Genomic DNA, 20,837 nt, shown 5'->3' on the forward strand with positions numbered 1-20,837 from the left:
TTGACATTGCAATGTAATATTTTACATTTTTAATAGAGTAGCAAGAACTTGAGTAAAGTTAAGGGTTGTGGTGGAACACAATTGAAGCTCATTATCATAGAATATGAAGGTTGTCTGACCAAAAATGGAGGTTTTAATATTAAGGTGGTGCAGAGCTGTAGCACGGTCAATTATCATTGTTGGCAATCCCCAATTGGTGCTACCTTTGGGAACCAAAAAAAAATCTCTTTCAGAAACTGTAGCATGGACCTCTACTAACCATGCTCACAAACACACACCCACAGACACACACATATGCTAACACTGCCACCCCAAAAAAAGTACACAGCTGACCTGTAGCGACCAATATGTGCATTATTTTACAGCGCCAATTTTGTCCAGAAAATAGCCACTTCCTTTGCCTCACCCTAGATATTCCTCGGAGTTGGAACTTTCCTGTTTTGCTTTGTGTATTATTTATGACTTAAGCAAAAATAAAATAAGGCATACTTCATTCTCTCAGGACTGAGAAAAGAGAATGTATCTGTCATCCTCTTTCGTGAGGTATAAGGGAATAAAAATTTTTGATATGATTGCTGTGCTTGGGGGGGGGGGGTTTAAATTTTCCACCTTCTGAAAGATGGCATAGCACTGTAATTTGCTGAAATAAATATTCAATTATTCAATCTAGTTTTCATTTGTCAGCCAATTTATTCTCTTAACTAGAGCATCTGCCAAATAGTTTTGTAAGCCTGCAACATGAGTTTTTAGCAGTCAAAGACTGTTCTGCACAGCCATTTCCAAGTCTGAATTATCTCCCTGCAAACTTAAGCTGTGTTGACTTGAAGGTGATCTAGGTAAACACTGTCTTTTAAGGCTCTGCAGGCCTTGTATATTGCCCTAATCTCCTTCAAGTTCATGTCATATGAAGAGTATTATTTCTGGTCCATGTTAATACCTCTTAAGTGTACAGATTTTCGCAGAATGTCCAGATTATTTCCTCATATGTTTGATCTGTTCCATATAAAACTTGTGGTTTTCTGGCAAGTCTTTGAGGACTGAAGTCACTAAATAATGACAGACTTTTTATCCTTCAGGACATGTATGATATTGTAACACCTTTTATTTGAGCAACTTTCCAAGTTTATAAGACCAATATTTAAAATTTGTTCCTATTTTTGGGCCTTTCTCCACCCATTATTTTGTGACTTTGTCCAGATTTTTTGTGCTAAGAAGTTGAGATATATGTGTGCTTTGCCACTGTTCTCATGTGTTGCCTTACCTGATGGTCTAGAATAATGCAATTAGAAATTTATCCCAAGCTTTCTCTATCTAATATCAAGACCTGAGCAATTGGAAAAAAAGAGCTATAGTCATAGTATCATAGACGTTACAAGGTGACTGAGCCTCAAGGACATTTCCTCATTGCCACTACCCACCCTTAGGCCTTATCTCTTATTTCAAGGAGGGCCAGGGCAGACATACCAGGGGTGAATTTATGAATGCCTATTGAGCTGTCCAGCTCTTTTTTAATGGCAGATAGTGTGTCATACCGCTTAATATGAAGAGAGAGTTTGTTCCAAAGAAATGGTAGATGCCGCATAACAAATCTATTCCTCCTTTTAGTCTTACTTATTTGTTGGAGTACAATTAGATTTCTGGTCCTAGTATTCTATCTACTCTAAGATTTATTAAGGTGTAAGAGTTCCTGGACTATTGGATCTCCTACAACTGTATAAGCAAGACAGGGGTCTCCCCTGCAGAGTCTGTATGAACCTTTTAGGCCCCTGATTTTTTTAAGCTACAAACTTCTGGGGTCTTTCTAATTGTTTGGTATGCTTAGTAAGGAACATCCTAAAGGGAGTATTGTACTCAGTAATGGGTCTAAACAAAGCAGAGTACAAGGCAATGATGACTTCTTTTGATCTGAAGGAAATAAATTTTACTATGAGCTGTTCAAGACAAAAGGATTTCCTAACCCACCACTGCAACTTGATGGTTAAATGTAAGAGAGCTGTCTACCCATGTGGCTAGATCTCACACAACCTTTTTGTTTTGAAGTCCTATGTTATCTAGGCTATACGCTGGAGCTAGGGGGTGTTTACCAAATGCTACAATGTTGCACTTTTCAGCAATGAGCTTGAGTCTATTATTGGTACACCAGCTATTAACAAATATAAACTCATGTTCGAGTGCATGTATATCACATGGGGAACTTAACAAGTCCCAGCTTACAGTCATCCATGAAGATGTCAACCAAAGATCCTTGTTTTATACATGGATCCAGGTATTCATTAAGATCCCCAGCATGAGCTGTATAGCACTCAGTAAAATGGCCCTGCTACGCCTATACTGTATTCTGTGATTCACACAGAAACAGCCGAAATGAGGAAAGACCGTATAGTCTGCTAATTTGCATGATTATGAAGCACAGCTAATTAAAGCTAAGTGCACAACAGCACTTCTCATGGTGGTCTACTGGGGCAGCAACTTCATTTAAGCACAGGCATCCCATCTCCATTAGGCAATCTCCCATACACACAATCACACTGTAAAATGCACAGACACACCACATACCCTATACCTGTCCTGTTGTCAGAACATCCATGATGTCTTCTTTTCCCTTGTTGAGATAATTCACAAAATATTACAGTCAGTCTTTAATGGTTACAGGTTTGAGGTCTGCTTAGTGCCTTTTAAGGCATGCTACTTTCTCCTGCTGTCTAATGGTTCCCAGAATCTTCTCTTTAAATATGTACATTTAAGGCACACCATATTCATTATTCCTGGTGTCCAGTGCTCCACCTTGTCCCACACCACTTGATCCCAGTGCTGTTTATGTCCTGTTAAAGCATGAGAATTAAGAGTTATTCCTCGTGGATAGTCATTACCCCCCCCCCATTCCCTGTACTGTTATAGTGCCATTAAGGCACAATAATTAAAAGTTATCCCTGGTTGCTACTGTCCACCCTCCAATCCCCATACTACTAAAGTGCCATTAAACATCAATTAAAGCATCTACTGCTTGATTCCAATTTATGGAAATCTAGAAAAGTAATATTTGTATGATTAACAAGTTTAGATGGCAGTACAGTGGATATAAAAGTTTACACACCCCTGTTAAAATGCCAGGTATTTGTGATATACAAAAATGAGACCACAATAAATAATTTCAAAACTTTTACCATATTTAATGTGACCTATAAGCTGTACAGTTCAATAGAAAAACAAACACATTTGTTAGAGGAAAAAATAAAAAAAATTAAAAAAGTACAATACGCTGGTTGCATAAGTGTGCACACCCTTAAACTATTACTTTGTTGTGTGTGCACACCATTAAACTAATACTTTGTTGAAGCACGTTTTGATTTAATTACATCATTCAGTCTTCTTGGGTACACATCTGCCATCAATTAAAAAGACTGATTAACCTCAAATAAAGTTCAGCTGTCCTAGTAAGATTTTCCTGACATTTACTCAGTTGCCTGCTAGAGCAAAAGCCATAGTTCACAGATAGCTTATAAAGCATCAAAAGGGATCTCATTGTTGAAAGGTATCAGTTAGGAGAAGGGTACAAAAAAATTTCCACAGCACTGGATATACCATGGAACACACTGAAGACAGTCATCAGAAAGTGGAGAAAATATGGGACAACAGTGACATTACAAAGAAGTAGACGTCCCACCAAAATTGATGAAAAGACAAGATGAAAACTGGTCAGGGAGGCTGACAAGAGACCTACAGCAACACTGAAGGACCAGCAGGAATGTCTGGCAAGTACTGGTTGTGTACTACATGTGACAACAATCACCCATATTCTCCATATGTCTGGACTATGAGGTAGGGTTGCAAGACGGAAGACATTTCTTACACAGAAAAACATCCAGGCCCAGCTAAAATTTGCAAAACAATACATCAAGTCTTCCAAAAGCATGTGGGAAAATGTGTTATGGTTTGATGAGACCAAGGTTGAACTTTTTGGCCACAATTCCAGAAGGTATGTTTGGCACAAAAACAACACTTCGCATCACCAAAAGAACACCATCTCCACGGTGAAGCATGATGGTGGCAGTATCATGCTTATGGGTTGCTTTTCTTCAGCCGGAACTGGGGCTTTAGTCAAGGTGGAGGGAATTATGAACAGTTCCAAATACCAGTCACTTCTGGCCCAAAACCTTCAGGCATCTGCTAGAAAGCTGAAGATGAAGAGGTATTTCACCTATCAACACGACAATGACCCAAGTATACATCCAAATCAAAAAAAGAATGGCTTCAGCAGAAGAAAATTAAAGTTTTGGAATGGCCCAGCCAGAGCCCAGACCTAAATCCAATAGAAAATCTGTGGGGAGACCTAAAGAGGGCTGTGCACAAGAGATACCCTCGCAATCTGACAGATTTGGAGTGCTTTTGCAAGGAAGAGTGGGCAAATATTGCCACGTCAAGATATGCCATGCTGACAGACTCCTACCCAAGAACACTGACTGTTGTAATTAAATCAAAAGGTGCTTTAACAAAGTATTAGTTTAAGGGTGTGCACACACAACAAAGTATTAGTTTAAGGGTTTGCACACTTATGCAAACATCATATTGTAAGTTTTTTATTTTTTATATTTTTTACCCTAATAGATTTGTTTGTTTTTCAATTGAATTATACAGGTTATATGTCACATTAAAGGTGGGAAAAGTTTTGAAATGATTTATTGTGGTCTCTTTTATATCACAAAAACCTGACATTTTAACAGTGGTATGTAAACTTTTTATATCCATTGTAATTATTAACTATGAAGGAGCAATTTTGGACTATTAAATTATGGGCAGCATTTTCTCTGGGGCTTAATAAATTATTTTAAGTTATTGTTTCTGTAACTTTAAGATAATGTCATGAGTTCAGTAATAATATAGTCTCAGCAGTGATATGATGTATTGTAGAATGCACTGAAAAAGGCATCTGTGGAAACCGTTTTGCAATCATCTGTGTGGCTTCACTTGGTCTGATTTAATAAAAAATATTTATGAACATCTTGGAGTGCTGGCCATTGAATTTCTTTTTCATTGTTAGAATGTTTGACAAGACTTTTGTGTCTATACCAGCAAGGGAGAAGGGCCTGAAGAGTGAAAAGCAAATGACTTATTTCATCAGTATTACTGATGCCTGAAAATTAACACGAAGGGCCAGATTCCAAAAGAGTTGATCTTGGTTTAAGTCTGCCCTAATTCTGAAAGACTTGCTCTCAAAGTAAGTGACTTACTTTGGTGTAAGGCCCATCTATCAATAAACTAACAGCTGGGGTCAGATTCCAAAAGATCTACTCTCAACATGCTCTCAGTGTAAGTGGTCACATACACTGAGAGCAAATCTTTTGGAATCAGTCCCAAAGACATGTTGGAAAGAAAACAAAAGAGACAGAAAAACAATTACTATAAAGACTGCAGAAGACTACCTGATTTACTGGCTAGAGATGAATTAAGATTACAAAGGTCAAATAAAGTTTGCAGCTTAAAGTTGATGTAGTTGGTAAAGCAGCCAAACCAATATCCTTTTTTGTTAATAAAGGAGATGACAGCTGTTTAATAGTAATCATTAAATTTGCATAGTGCAAATATATTCAAGTCCTAGAAAAATGAGCAACCAGAACTGTCACAACCAATAAGGCTAGAAGAAAAGATAGAGATTGTGAAAAATCTGACATTCATGAGTTTCAGATATGGAACTCCTCAAACTGTGTTTCCAACAAAGGTTAGAACACAATAAGAATTATCATGAGAAGATGACATGCCCAGACACAGTCTTATCAAATTATCAAGATCTGGAATACCACTGAAGAACAATACAGGCATATAGTTTGAGAGCTGAATGTTTTTTCTAGAGCATGAAATACTGCATTTATTGAAATGTCTGAATATGTATAAAAATATCTCATGTAAATAGTCCAGTACATACCTAGTGTCACCTTAAGTTTAATTTTAAATGATCAGTGTAATGTAATACATGCTGTATTCTAGACTGCACCTATCTGTACACACACACACACACACACACACACACACACACACACACACACACACACACACACACACACACACGCACACATGCACACGCACACACACACACACACACACATGCACACACACACACACACACACACACACACACACACATGGAAAGGGGATGTAGAATATGAGGTACACAGCTTTAAATGTTAAACAGCTAACTACAAGAAGCTACATGTTAAACTGTAAACACTTCCTCTACATAGTTCATACTAAATATAGACTTCATGGGAGTTATGTCAGAGGCTTAGTTTCTAGGTGTTATTCACACATCATACAGCTAAACCCATGGACATAATCATAAGATTTTTCTGCTATAGCAATTCAGTATGTCTGTATCCTGGACATAATGACTGTGTATTCTAAAAACTTGTACTCAGAACCAAATCTGTACAAGTAAAAAGAAATATAGCTACAGGAGAGTAAAGTGGAAACAGTGAATGCAAAATAACATTGAAAACATTTGTGTCTTTAAATAACCCCTTAGGAAAAATAATTAACCTACTGGCTTTTTATTGAGAAGTAGCATCTCCAGGAGATGTGACATGCGGATAGTGTCTTGCGTAGGAACAATGATATCAGAGTAGTGCATTTCAGGAGTGAGCACCACTTCTAGGGCTGAATCCATCCATTTTACCCAATGCACCTGCAAAGAAAAGAAGAAACATTTCAAGCTAAACGTCACCAAAGGATTCAGAGCACAATACAATCCATACATGAAGTATACAAAAAAGAAAGTGAAAGAAAGCCTTTCTATTCCACCTTAGTCTGTATTAACCTCTTATACAGTGAAAAGAAAACCTTCCTAGTTCACCTTAGTGTGTATTAACCTCTCATACAGCTGTTTCACAACTACCTCTTTCTATTATGTTTCTGTCTTTCTCATCTCTGCCTTATGCCTTTATAGTTTTAATCTCTGAAACCCACATTTATAGACAATTTGGGGTTCCTAAAATGCATCTAAATCCTGATTTCTACAGCCTAGCCAAATCTCATTTTTCCAATTCTACTTTTTCTTTTCATTTCAGTATCACTTACTTCAGAGTTCTATGAATACAGATTGCAACTATCCTCTTCCTTCTGCTGTCAGACCTACAGATATCCATAAGGTACATCTTGGATTCAGTTCACCTCTGCCTTCCTTCTAATCATTTTTATGGTCTGCATTTGCACCTCTTCACGGGTCAAATATTATTAAGATATATATTTTGGAGGATTTCCAAGGTGGCTGCACACTGATCAACATCTTAATTACAACTTTCCCAGTGTGAAAAAAGAAAAATGAGAAAAAAAGAGTGAGTGATACTGTTAGTTTGAGTGAGATTCAGTTACTGGCTAATAAGTACACTGCCTGGATGCCAAGCTAAGGGAAAAAACAGAGAACCTGAAAGAAAATCAACCAGAAAATGTGAAGAGAAACCACTGTCTGGGAGAAAAAAATATGCAGCTGTTCAGCAAAAGGCAGTTTACATTTCAGCTTTATTACAAAAGATGGTTTCCAGTAATTTAGAGGAAAAATAAAACAAATGTGTTCAGAGGTAATTAAATGAAACACTGAAGGAGTATATCAACTCAAATAAAAGGCTGGAAAAAAATAGAATAAGTATTAAGTAGCTATTCAGATGAACTGATGAATGGCAAAAATCAGAGGGTGAAATAAAGAAAAGGCTGGCTGAGTATGAGATATCTCAGGAACAGCAGTTTCAAAATTTGGTAAAGTTGGAAGACAGAGTGTGCTGAGAAAACCTGAAATTTTCTGCTGTACCATGGAAACTGGAAGAAACAGACTGTATTAATTTTATGAAAGCACAAACAGACAAGTTTACTGGTATTTCACAGCAGAATTTGTTAATTGAAACAGTACACTGAGTGTATGCTCTAAACCTGGCCATAAGAAAGCAGCCAAGACTTGAATTAGTAAAGATGCAATCATACCACTAGAAAGAGTTGATACTGACAAAACTGTGACAGAAAGGAAAAATATTAAAATTTAAAGACAAGAGTATTTGTGTAAACTTATTATTCAATGTACAGTACTCTGAAGAGAAGCAAATTTATCCTAGCAATCAGGGAAAGTTGAGTGGCAGGTGTGAGATTCAAGCTGTTATATCCAGCTGTCTTCAGAATATTTCTTCCAGGAGGATCGAATACATTGTTTGTTAAACAGGACATGGTAAGGATGAAATAAAAAGGTCTAACCACTAAAATGTGAGCCAACAAACAGAAGGGGACCGTGCTTCTCATTCTTCTGACAATAGAGTTCATAGAGAGACTTTGCCAGTGAAACCTTTTCCAAAGTTCCAAAGGAAAATGTTTGAGAGAAAGAAAAAAAATAGTTGACTATAAGAATCAGGAGTACCTGGCACATGAATCAGAGTCTGGTGTTGGGTAATGGATATGATCAAGAAGAAGACTAGCAACACAAAAATTAGTGAAGAAATGTGGGATTATAAAGCATACATCAAATTGGTGGAATATGGCTTTGAAAATAAAAGTGTCGCAGAAAAAGTGGACTTTTGTTGACTTAGTTATATGTGTGGGTGGACTGTAAAGCATTATATCCACTTTATACCATTAATGTTTAGGACACTAAAAGGGTAAAAAGTAACTGCAAATAAAACATTTTTTGTTTTTCTTAGTATTTATACAAAACATTTCATGATATGAACTGCATGTTATATTATAATACAGTTTTGTATAGTATGCAGTCTGGGTATTTAAAATGCAGAACAGTTTTTTTAAGTGACTGTTGTATATGTTAAAGGTATTACAGTTAATGAGTATTTTTTTTAGGAAAAAATAGGCTTTATAGTATAACAAGAGAATAAAGGTTTGATAAAAGCAAATTTAATTTTAATAAGTTGTGGTCTTGGGCTGCTGGGGTTGAGGTGAGGTGTAAAAGTGCACTAAATGTATTGTATGTAGAATTAAGATATTTTTATTTTACAAGGGTGTATGTCTAGATTAATCTCCTTAGTTTAAACTATAAACAATTGTTTTTTGCAAGCAACTAGGCTTGAAAAATATGACAAAATGATGAAAGCCATGCAAAATTATAAGTTTCTTACATCTGCAGATATTAGCTTGTTTTTTTTACCATTAACAAATATGCAGAGGGAGTCAAGAAAGTCTTGCAGCTGAAAGCCGTTGTACATTCACTTCTTAGGGAAATTCAAAAAGATTCATTACTGACTGTTTTTACATGGAGATTATCTGTCTGGAAGTGTAAGCAATTAATCTTGTGAGTTCAGATCATTATTTGCTGTGAGGAAAAACAAAATTTAAAGGTACAATGGCAAGTAGTTCAGTGGAAAACAAAGTTTGAAATTATGGGAAGTGAATAAGAGATAGTAGCTTTTCTAGCAGCTTTAAAATGTTAATGCATTTAATAGAACGGAGTATAATTTAGTTTTATTTAAAGCTAGCCAGTGCACTTTTTCTTAGAGATAACAGTTAATATTTTTGAGAATAATTTGTTTTTTTTTCACATCTAGAAGAGAAAAAGTGATAAGAAAATAATAAACAACAATCAATGTAAGTAGGAACATGGTTAGGTAATCCTTGTGGGTGCAGCTGTCAGTTTGGGGCAACTGCTCCTATCTAGAGGATTATACTTCATTTTTTTGAAGATGTACATAGTTTTGAATGTTTGTTCTATGATAACAGGGGATGAGGCATTTTGAAAGTGTATTTAGTTTTTTTCGACATTTTCATTAAAACAAAAAGTCTTGAAAAATGTGACATGGGTTCAAAAGGAGATGAGAAGAAACAACTGTATAAAAATATCCTTTCAAACATTAGTGTGTCCATGTAACATGAAAACTGGAAATACACATTCAAAAGACTGACATGAGCAATCAGTGGTAACAATAACTTTTTGTCATAATGGCTATGTTGTCCATATTATCTTAGAATGTAAATGGCTTTACAGGTTTAGACAAGAAGGAATGACTATTGAATTATATTAAGAAACACACAGTGCAAAAAGCAATGCCTTAGAAGGCATTTGTTAAGAAATGAGCATGTCAATTTGACAAAGAAATGATTTCAGGATGGATATTCAGCAGAATATCAAGGACAAAGGAAAAGGGTATGAATTATTCTAATAGCTGGAGGGGCTCTGATACTGACAGATGAGAGAAAAAAATGACACTAATGGTAGAGTTGAGGTAGTAAGAGACTATTGGAAAGGGAGGAGCATTACGCTTATTTTTCAAACTACATGTTTTCCTAGTTAGATGCCACACTTTAACAGATCCTCATGGCATTTTTTATCACTGTATTTCCAACATACTAATTATAGTTTTGGTTTTCATCCTACTTAGATTTACACTTGTAGAGTTATATACATGTTCATTCATTTTATAATTTGTTAGGGACACACAAACCTGATGAAGTATTTATTTGATACAAAAGCAATCCTTGTTAAAAGGGGTTTAATTTATATTTATTAATACTTATTCTGATCGATGTTTTGTTAGTTAGCTAATCATTTTGTTAGTTATTTTTTTTTTGTAATTAATATAGTTAGGATTATTTCATTATCCTATATAAAGTGTTAATAAGCTTGTCTTATATTGTAATTTATCTCTAGCTTTTTAGTTTCATTTCTAAGTAGCACAGTCTCTGATTAGACTATGGTGTTAAGGGGGAAGGGGACTTAGTTAAAGGAATGATTGTAATGCTTTTATTGCTCTTAACAAAACCACCCTCTGTAACCACTCCCTTGTGCCAAACAACCTGATTATATATAAATAAGTAATGTTTTAGATGCTTTTCACTATACTTAGTTAGGATCGCTTGTTTGTGTGCTTCAATAAAGGATATTCAATTTTTTAACTCAACTGTGGACTACCTACCATTTTTAACTCACTACTATATACCATTTTCTATTTTATTATTTTGTAGCACGTATTTTACATTTCATGTTTTACAGTTTGATTTTTATTAATAAACTAGGTGCTTAACATAATTCAGGAAGTGAACATCACACCCTCCACACTGCGAAGGTTCTTCTTGGTTTATATTCCACCAAAAACTATTATGAAGCTTAAGAAAATTTGGGGAGAAATAATCAGCTTTCAGCAGGGAATATTACTTAAGAGTGGGGACTGCAAATTGATTTTCAATAGTAAGGCTGTATCAGGTGGCTCTAGAAGGGAAAATATAACAAAAAAGTCCAGATTTCTGAAGAAATTTATGAAAATGTTTGGTATGAAAGATATGAATTCAGTAGTAGGAACTCGGACAGAATTAACATATTATTCCCCAAGGTACAGTAACTAGGCTAGATTAGATAAAAATTATATTTTACTGGAACATCTACATTTAATTGAAAGCTTCAACACACACATTCAGTAACGATTTCAGATTAATTTACTGTTATGAAGTAAAAATGAGACACTGGTGCTTTCCCATCTACCCATTAAAAGAGAAGAATTTAAGGAATGGGTAGTGGAAATTATTCGAGAGTTATTAGGGAAGGTATTAACATCTTCAGAAGTTATAGCTAGTGAGAAGGACAAAATGAAAATAGAGTTTAAAAATTGGGTAGATATAAACAAGAAAGATATATTATTAAAACATAATGGGAATTACTTAGAGAGGCTGACAAAGGTTAAAGTAATGTAGAATAAGGGAAATCTCATAGAACAGAGGTGCAAATGCAGAGTGCTAAAGAGAAATTAAGGGAGTATCTGGGGAATATGCATGTGTTTAGAAAGACTGCTGTTAACTCACCCAAGTCCATAATGCCATTCTTGTGTATTTCCAGTTCACATCATAAGCTCCTTATGGCATTCAGACATTTTTTTTTGCCTGGTTTCTTTAACCAAGTGACTTATCAGCTAATAAAATCCAGTATTAGAAAGTGCAAAGAGTAATTAACAAAATTACACTAAGACAGGATGTCCTACAGTAAAGACATTAATTAATTTGTCATTTATCCATATTTTCATATTTATGCTCACATTTTCATAGCTGAGAGGCCTATGTGTTACTGAGCAGTATAATTTGAAATGCCATGATGGGAGACATAAGAAATGTCAGAAATATTGGATGAGTAAATGGCTGCAACTAAGGAAATTATTCTTTTGAGCTTGGACACAGGACCTAAACTGCCTAGACATAGTAAGGCCTTATTAAGTTTAATTCTGTTGGATTCCAAAAGCAATTACTAGAAATACTACGGGGACTCACACCCATTATTGTTGAAACAGTGGCAAGAACTTAATATAGAGTTAGGTTTCAGCTATATTAAGTTATTATTGAACTATTTTTCACCATTGGAGGATGAACTACGTATTAAAGTGGATAATATGCACAGGACTTTGACAGAAAGGTTTACTTCTGACTTTTGTGTTAATAAATTACATACTGTTTGTTCACAAGCCAGTGCCTATAGTGATAGGCTTAAGAATGTTAAACACCATAAATTGGCAAGGGACCACAATGACTTTGCGAAAGGCCAAGTGTTTGTTTGGCCTAGGTCTCATCATCCATATGCCTCTGCTAATGAACCTACATCAGGCCCTGTTGATGGGCCAGGGGCACCCGTGGTTTCATCATCTAATAATTCGACATTTACTTTTCAGTCCAGGGAACCTGTGCCCATTGCCTCTGCCTCTTCTGGGCGTAATGATTCGTCTGCTGTAATTGCTGAGGTAGGGCGGGTATGTGCTCCCTCCTTATTGAATGATACCCCGCCTCCCAACCAACAAATGTTTTTTGTGCAATCTAGTGCCTCGACTGCTAGTGAGGGAGTGATACCTAAGACAACACAGTCTAATCCTCCTTTTTTACCCTACAAGAAGAGGTTTACACCCCAATACAGGGGGAGATCGAACAGTCATGGACCGAGGGACAGAAAAAGAAAGTTTTCAGGGGAAAGACAAGATCACAACAGAAGGATGAGACACTGACTGATCTTGTGTTTAATCTTTCTGACATTGCTCTTGATGTCTCACATCTGACATTGTTGAACAAGGGACTTAACTTCATTCCTGCCAACCATACGAAGCTAAGTGAAGTGTTGTTGGACTTGAGACTATTTTGTCGTTTGTCATTGAAGTTATTTTTTATTGATAAACATGATACATCTGATATGATTAATGGTTCACTTAAGTTTCGACGCAATAGTTGTTTCACACCACCCATACCACCTCACACTGATTCATTTTTAAAGTTATGCGAGAATGATTTTTATGCTTTATTCTCTTGTAGTGACAAGAAGGGTAGATTTTACAATTTAACTATTGATGAATCTAGAGTGTTATCTGCACTTAAAAGTAATTATAACATCACCATCAAACCTGCCGATAAGGGTGGTGGCATAGTGCTAATGAATACCCTGGATTATGAGACTTCTATGATATCTATGCTATCGGATGTTGCCACCTATAAAGAGATGAGTGAGAGTAATGTTAGTTCCATTATAAGTAATGTTCATGATATCTTACACGATCTGTTGATGTGCAGACAGATCAGTGTTGAGGTTTTTGAATATTTATATATTGAACATCCTGTAACACCTATCATAAAGGGCCTCCCTAAGATACATAAGGGGGTCACACCTGTACCCTTGAGGCCGATTGTTTCTAGCGAAGGGTGGGTCACATCTCATGTGTCTATTTTTTTAGAACATCTCCTCAGACCTGTTGTTACCAGATACCCTTCCATCCTGAAAGACACCTATGAGTTGCTGAATACCCTGGACACATTAACATTGGACACTTCAATTAATCACCTCCTCATCTCCTTGGATGTGAACAGTTTGTTTACGTCCATCCCTAATGATGTAGGTATGCAGTATTTGGATGAGCTCCTGGCTAATGAGCCTGGTTTCAGTAATGATAGGAAGATCTTGATTCATCAGCTACTTGAAATTGTGCTACATAACAATGTGTTTTTGTTTAAAGGTCAGCATTACTTACAGCAGTGGGGGGTAGCCATGGGCACCCCCTGCGCGAATACCTATGCTAACTTGGTAGTTTTGCAATGGGAGAAACAGTTTCTATTCCCACATGAGATGTATAGGTTTATTCGACTGTATAGGCGTTTTGTGGATGATATCCTCATAGTTTGGGGAGGGATTAGAGAGGATTTTAACAACTTTTTGTGCTATCTGGAAACAACAACTTCATTTCTTAGATTCACTAGTGAAGTTTCGTCTGATGAGATACATTTTTTAGATGTGACTTTGAGATTGCATATGGATGGTTCTATTAGATCGACCCTATATAGGAAGTCTGTATGGAAAAACAGTTTACTTCCCTTTTAATAGTATGCACCCGAGGAATGTGTTTCCTGGCATTGTCAGGAGCCAGTTCCTCAGGGTGCAGAGACTATGTAGGGATGGGCCATCTCTTTTAAGAGAAGCAGATATAATGGAAGCTCTGTTTTTAGACAGGGGCTATAATCGTGCTATGGCCAACAGTATTAGACGGGACATCCTTGGTGGTTTAGATATTGAGACCCATATGGAGAATCCTGTGGATGGGCGGTTGGTTGATTCTAGGAGTTATTTTGTTGGCAATAAGTCTTTTAGATCGACAGAAATGGTTAAATTCATCACTAAATATACCAGTAACATCAATGCCATCAAAGCTATCATATCCAATAATTGGAATGTACTAATGATAGATAACAATACTAAAAAGCTAGAAGGTATTAGACCAGGTTTTGCTTTTAAGAACTGTGAGAGTCTGAAGATGATTTTATGTAATGACCATCTTGTTGTTCCATTACCCACTAACCTTATGCCACTACCTTATGGCAATTTTCCTTGTCATAATTGTAAACGGTGTCCTTACATAGTAGATACACAATCATTCTGGAGTCCCTTGACCCAATTTAGGTTTCATCCCAAGTTCCATGCTACATGCAACACCAATAATTTAATATATCTTGCAACCTGCAATGACTGTGAGGCGTTCTATGTGGGGTTGACAACCAGGAGGTTGTAAGATAGGATATACAACCATCAGTATGATATCCGGAAGTCAAAAGAAACCAATGCTTTAGCTAAACATGTAATGGGGTTTTCCTCACATGGTTTTTCTTTTAGAGTGTTACAAATATTGGGACAGAGGCAACGGGGTGGAAACCTAGCTAATGAACTTGCACTGATGGAACTAAAATGGATTTTACAACTTGGCTCACACATACCCCCAGGGCTCAACAATTATGTGTCCTTAAAACCTATACTTGAGCTGAGAAATATTTAATGGTGATATGATGTTTTACTGTTGTTTTATTCTTATTTTTATTATTTCTACCTTTAGTTTCATTTTCATTATTATTATTATTTTTATGTTTATATGGGGAGGTTTTGCTCTCCAAATATACACAAATGTTGCCCTTTTATATTTTGCCCTTATCTATGGCTGTTTCTATATTGAGGCCATATGTAGGGCTGTAATATATTTTATCCTATATATTAACATCTCATATATATATGTACTAGCATTTTTATTTTTATTTTTATCTCCATTTTTACATATACTTACACTAATTCCAAAAATATATGTTTTCGCATAGTACACATTCTCATTTTTATTTTATTAACATGGCTTCTTTTTATGAATTGGAGGCATAGTCATTATTATTTTTATATATTTGTTTATTTATGAGTCTTTTATATAGTACTTTATTATGCTCCAAGATATATATACATCAAATAGATAGCCTTTAGGATATGATCGTTGTATAATTTATGATGAGTATAAAATGCTGACTTGTTCTATTAAGTTGTTTTGTTTACGTTTGCCTAGTTCATGTATCTATTCGTCTGTTCATCTATTTATGCATTTGCTATGGTTGGAGAATTATAGATTTAGAAAATTTTCTGATATCCACATATGCTAAGAATTTATTAGGTCTATAATGATGTTGTAGTTTGAAGAGCATTTTATTATTAGCTTTTTACTATCGCTTTGATAAATGGATCTGTTTGCGTTTGCGCATACCCTTTGACTTACACCTAATAGATCTACAGCGATTCTGCAGTACAAATTGAACTCTGTTTGATTTTTACTCTTGCATATATTTGCCTAGATTTTTGCTTACAGCAATGTAGCAGGCTGAACTGTATTATATCTAATTATTATTATTGTAAGGGATGCACTTGTCAGTGTTTATACGCATTTTTTAAATGTACATATGGTAGGATACTGGCGATATTGAGGTGGGCTATGTACTTAAATACTAACTCTTTTTTGGTAAGTTGATTGATCAATTAATCAATTAATTTTCCCGCCTTGCTGCAAGTAAGGATTATAAAATGGGCTTGTTGTCTGTGTATTTTATTGTCTGATGAAGCGTGGGATGCCCCACGCGAAAGCGCTTACTTTACATTACTTGGATGGAATAAAGATCTTACATTTTACTTTTTGTCGAACATCTTCTTTTGGTCTTCATCGTGGTTCATTACTCCTTTTATTATCTACAATTACTAGAAATAGAAATCAAAGACTAATCCAATTGTATTTCAAGCACTGAATGTTAAAAAGGGATACATAAACTGGAAGAGGCCTCTTCAGAAAAGGGAAGGAGCAAATTACACAGAAATAAATGGAAATTGTGGGAATACATGCAGAATAATGTTTAGGAAACAAGGTAAACCCAAGCTACGATATAGGTGGCAATCCACTAAGCACAGAAGAGGTTATCAGGGACCTGGGGACCCAGGTTGACAGTGGCCTTTCTTTTGACACTCACGTTGCTAAAGTGGTTAGAAAGACCTTCTACATTGCCCACCTGATCATGAAGGGATTCACATCCAGATCTAGTGAGGTCATTGTTCCCCTGTACTCTTCACTTATCAGACCAATGATCGAGTACAATGCCCCATTCGGGATGTATCTCACCCGACATCTGCAGCAATTGGAGAGACCCCAAAAGTTCCTCACCAAAAGGATAAAAGGACTCCAAAATCTGTCATATGCTGCCAGATTGAAGAAACTCCAGCTCTATTCAGTCGCATACCGTCTGCTCAGAGGTGACATGTGCCTGACATACAAGGCCATGTCCAACCCGGAATTAATGGACATGCTCCACCTCAAAAAATCCAAATCCACCAAAACTACTAGGGCAAGCAACTTAAACCTTAGCACGGATATAAATAGGATGTGCTGGAGGGATAGATTTATCACTCAGATACTCCCTATGCTGTGGAATAAAATCCCGGTCCATGTGAGGCAGAGCACCTCGCTGGCTCTGTTCAAGAGAAATCTTGACCTGTGGATGGGAGATCGTAGGTTTACCCCGGGAATCATCTCTGTGTCACTGCTGGACAGAGGCACAACAAACTAATGGGCACAGTATTTTGTCATATAAGGGGTGGCGTAAGGCACAAAAATTTGGGCTAGGCTTATAAATGCCTTAGGGCAGATAGCCTAGTATAAACCAATGAACCTATGAATGAGGAGGAGGAGGAGTGATATTTAAGTGAAGTCAGTAATTCAGCAACTTAACTAATGTTGGACTGATGGCAGTTACACAGAAGGAAAAGGTGTGTGATGTATAATATATGTATTTATTTATTTATTTATTTTACATTTGTTGACTGGGATAGTCCATCTGGGTGTGAGCCCATTTTCAGCGGAGGCCTGGGGAGAAAAGCTCCAATAAAACAAGAGCAGCATTGACAGGTACAGTGTCGGTTTTACATAGAATTTAACAGAAATATCTAGAGACAATAAAGAAAGTACAATATACAAAGGAGAACGTTATTAAACTATAGTAAAGTCATCTCTCTCTCTCTCTCTATATATATATATATATATATATATATATATATATACATTTTTTTTTTTTAATATGTAAATGGAAAAATGTTAATATGGTTTGTTTTATTTTCTGTTAACTTATGCTTTCCTGTGTCGAGTGATAATTTAATGAAGGTTTTAAAAAGATATATACTTTGGAATTAATCAAAATATTCATAATAAGGTCTTATTAAGTCTATATACTGTAGCAGAATCATGCCAGCATCTCCAGAGTAAACTAATGCCACCCCATCTAGGCACACAAGAATCTTAGCTGTCACCTTAGTCTTCCCACATTGTTCTGAAATGACAACAGAGATGTGAGGAGACAGCTGCCCCCAGCATAAAGGTAAAGAACTGAGTTTGCTTCCTTGTTATTTGTGAAAAATTAAAAATAATAACATTTAAATGTTACAATATTGAGCAATAGTAATAAACAATCCAAAACATCAGATGTTAATTCCTCTTCTGTGAAGGTACTGAAGAAACAAACTCAAACACGATTACTCACTGGAATAACTCGGCTTTAATTTATGATAAGCACTTTTGTCCAGCAACTGGACTTCATCAGATCAACTTTTTAATAACAGCTTTAACCCATGGAAAACTAATAAATATATAAAATGCACAAAGCATCAAATCATGAGTAACAACCTCATAAATAGTAATGAACCAAGCCTACAACTAAAACCTAGCTTGATGTAACACAAGTCATTTTTACAATCCAAACTAAAAATAAGAAACAGGAAGAGTACTAATAAAACAAAGTCCAAATAAACTGAAATGCAGAACTAGTAATTAACTCTTAGTATGTTGCTATACAAGAGAAAGGTGCCACAAAACTCCCTTCACTAAAGGCTCAAACAACCAAACCAAAAACCACCTCCAGAGGAAGCCTTCATAGGCAAAAATAGTAAAATGAAAAAAAGGCTTCCACCACAATGAAAAGTTCACTGAGAAGTTCTGTTAAAATGTAGGCTTTAATAAAACAAAAAAATAAAAAGCACAAATTGTGCTGTTCAAGTTGCAGGTCAAACAGGATAAGCTTCAGATCCTAATGTGTAGACCTGACTTACTGCTGTTAAATAAAGATCCTTAATTGCTCAACCAATCACATACAGCTCTCTAGCTAAAGGCTATTTAGCATGAAGGTGACAAAAAGATCCTTCCAAAAGCAGTAATAAACTACAAAGAAGCAAAAAAAAAAAGATACAAATTAGAGAGCTGAAGTGAAGAAATGTGTGTGTGTGTGTGTGTGTGTGTGTGTGTGTGTGTGTGTGTGTGTGTGTAAAATAAATAAAAAAAAAACACCTACTACTAACCTTAGAAAAGATACAATATAAAGAAACTTCACAGATAAAATATAACCAAAATAAAAACTGTAATCATAAGTGTATTAAAAATAAATGAAAAAGAAACACATTTTTTCACCCACAGGGCTTCATCAGATCACTGTTAAAACTGAGCATCCATAAAATCAATCACACAACAAAAATAGGGAAAATATTAATAAAATGTGTGGAAAAATGCAAATAACTATGCATATGTATATGGTGTAAAGAACAGAAAACAAGCAGAAACCATCAAAAATACAGACATAAAAATGCCCAAGAAAACTGAAGAAAGAAGCAAACTTGTCATGTAAAAACTTTAATAAAATAATCTGTGGTCCAGGTTCCTAATCTGAAAAATGCATTTAGTTAAATAAGCAGAATTAAGTCCAGGTGCATTGTAGGCATTAAGGTGAATTTGTCCTTTCAGATATTTCTTTTCAAGAATGGTATTACAGTTTCCCTGGAGTGGGCCCACCCTGATCATATCCAAAATGTGAAAAGTAAAAAAAAGAATGACTTGATGATTCAATGCTGTAATTTGCAAAAGGATTCTTGTTTAGTCAGTTTCTAATTTCAGATGTGTCTTGGACTATCCTACTTTTAAACTTAGTCTTTCCTATGTAAAAAAAACTTGACACTTGGAGCACTGGGCTCTGTAAATGATCTTTTCACTTTTAAAGTTCTCAGCCACCTTACTGTTATATTTCTTACCCTTTCTGGGTCAGATGAAAAAATCCCTGCAGCTCATGAACTCACAAAAGGTACAGAAACGGGGCCCACATTTAAACATACCAAGCCTCTCCATATTGTCCTTGTTGAATGTCTCTTCTAAATAAGACCTAATGTTCCTACCTTTTGTGAAAAAAAACAAAAGATGGGTCAGGATCCAGAATCTTGATCACCAGTCTATTACTAGACAAAATGGAACATTTGTCATAAATAATCCTTTTACTCTCATGGTTTACTGAAAGTTAAGGTCATACTTCATTTCAATTTTTCATTCTTTTGGTAAGTGTAGGGACTTCTAAAATCATGTAAAAAAACTTTTCATTGGTTCATATATGGAAGTGTCCTTCCTTGGTTTTGGTCCTTAACAGGATCAATTTATGATGCTTTGTGCTTTCTGTGTATTAGCTTACCATGGGTTAAAGCTCTTATTGAAAAGTTGATCTGATGAGTCAAATTGGTGGATGAAAATGCTTATCATAAATAAAAGTTAAGTTATTCCAGTGGCTAAGCCTGTTTGAGTTTGTTTCTTCAGCACCTTCATAGAAGAGGAATTAACATCAGATGTTTGTGACTGTTTATTACTGTTGCTTAATATTGTAATGTTTGTGTTTTTATTTCTAATTTTTCGTAAATAACACAGAAGTGAAGTCAGTCCTTTACCTTAATGTTATGGACAGCTATCTCCATGCATCTCTGTTGTGGTTTTTGTACTGTGTTCATCCTGTAACTCACTTTTTGGGATACACAAGGTTCTTTGATAAGAGGCAGGTTTACAAGAGCCACTGGTGATCTTTGTCATTTGATTTGCCTTTTGTTTGTCCAGGGTTTCATAAAACAGTTTATATCATTGGTCTATGTTGTTTTAGTGTGTGGGTTCCTGATCTTCAGAGGTTGAGAAAGTGAAGTCTCCTGCATGGGGTGCAACTCCAGAGGAAAGAAAACTGTTTCTGAAAATCCATGTTGAAAGCAGTTTTTGTGA

General features: G+C 35.7%; 1 protein-coding gene across 1 annotated transcript in view; it reads right to left on the bottom strand.

Annotated features, from left to right (window-relative positions):
• Positions 1-20,837, bottom strand: part of DNAH1 (dynein axonemal heavy chain 1) — a 5,225,710-nt gene that overhangs the window by 2,267,951 nt on the left and 2,936,922 nt on the right. Inside the window, exon 43 of the mRNA XM_044076389.1 lies at positions 6,536-6,676. Within this exon, the coding sequence (XP_043932324.1) occupies positions 6,536-6,676 (141 nt within the window). The remainder of the gene's footprint in view (positions 1-6,535; positions 6,677-20,837) is intronic.

Source organism: Protopterus annectens, chromosome 7.part0, assembly GCF_019279795.1.
Source record: "Protopterus annectens isolate FY-2018-M chromosome 7.part0, PAN1.0, whole genome shotgun sequence".
In the NCBI taxonomy this organism is placed as follows: domain Eukaryota; kingdom Metazoa; phylum Chordata; order Ceratodontiformes; family Protopteridae; genus Protopterus; species Protopterus annectens.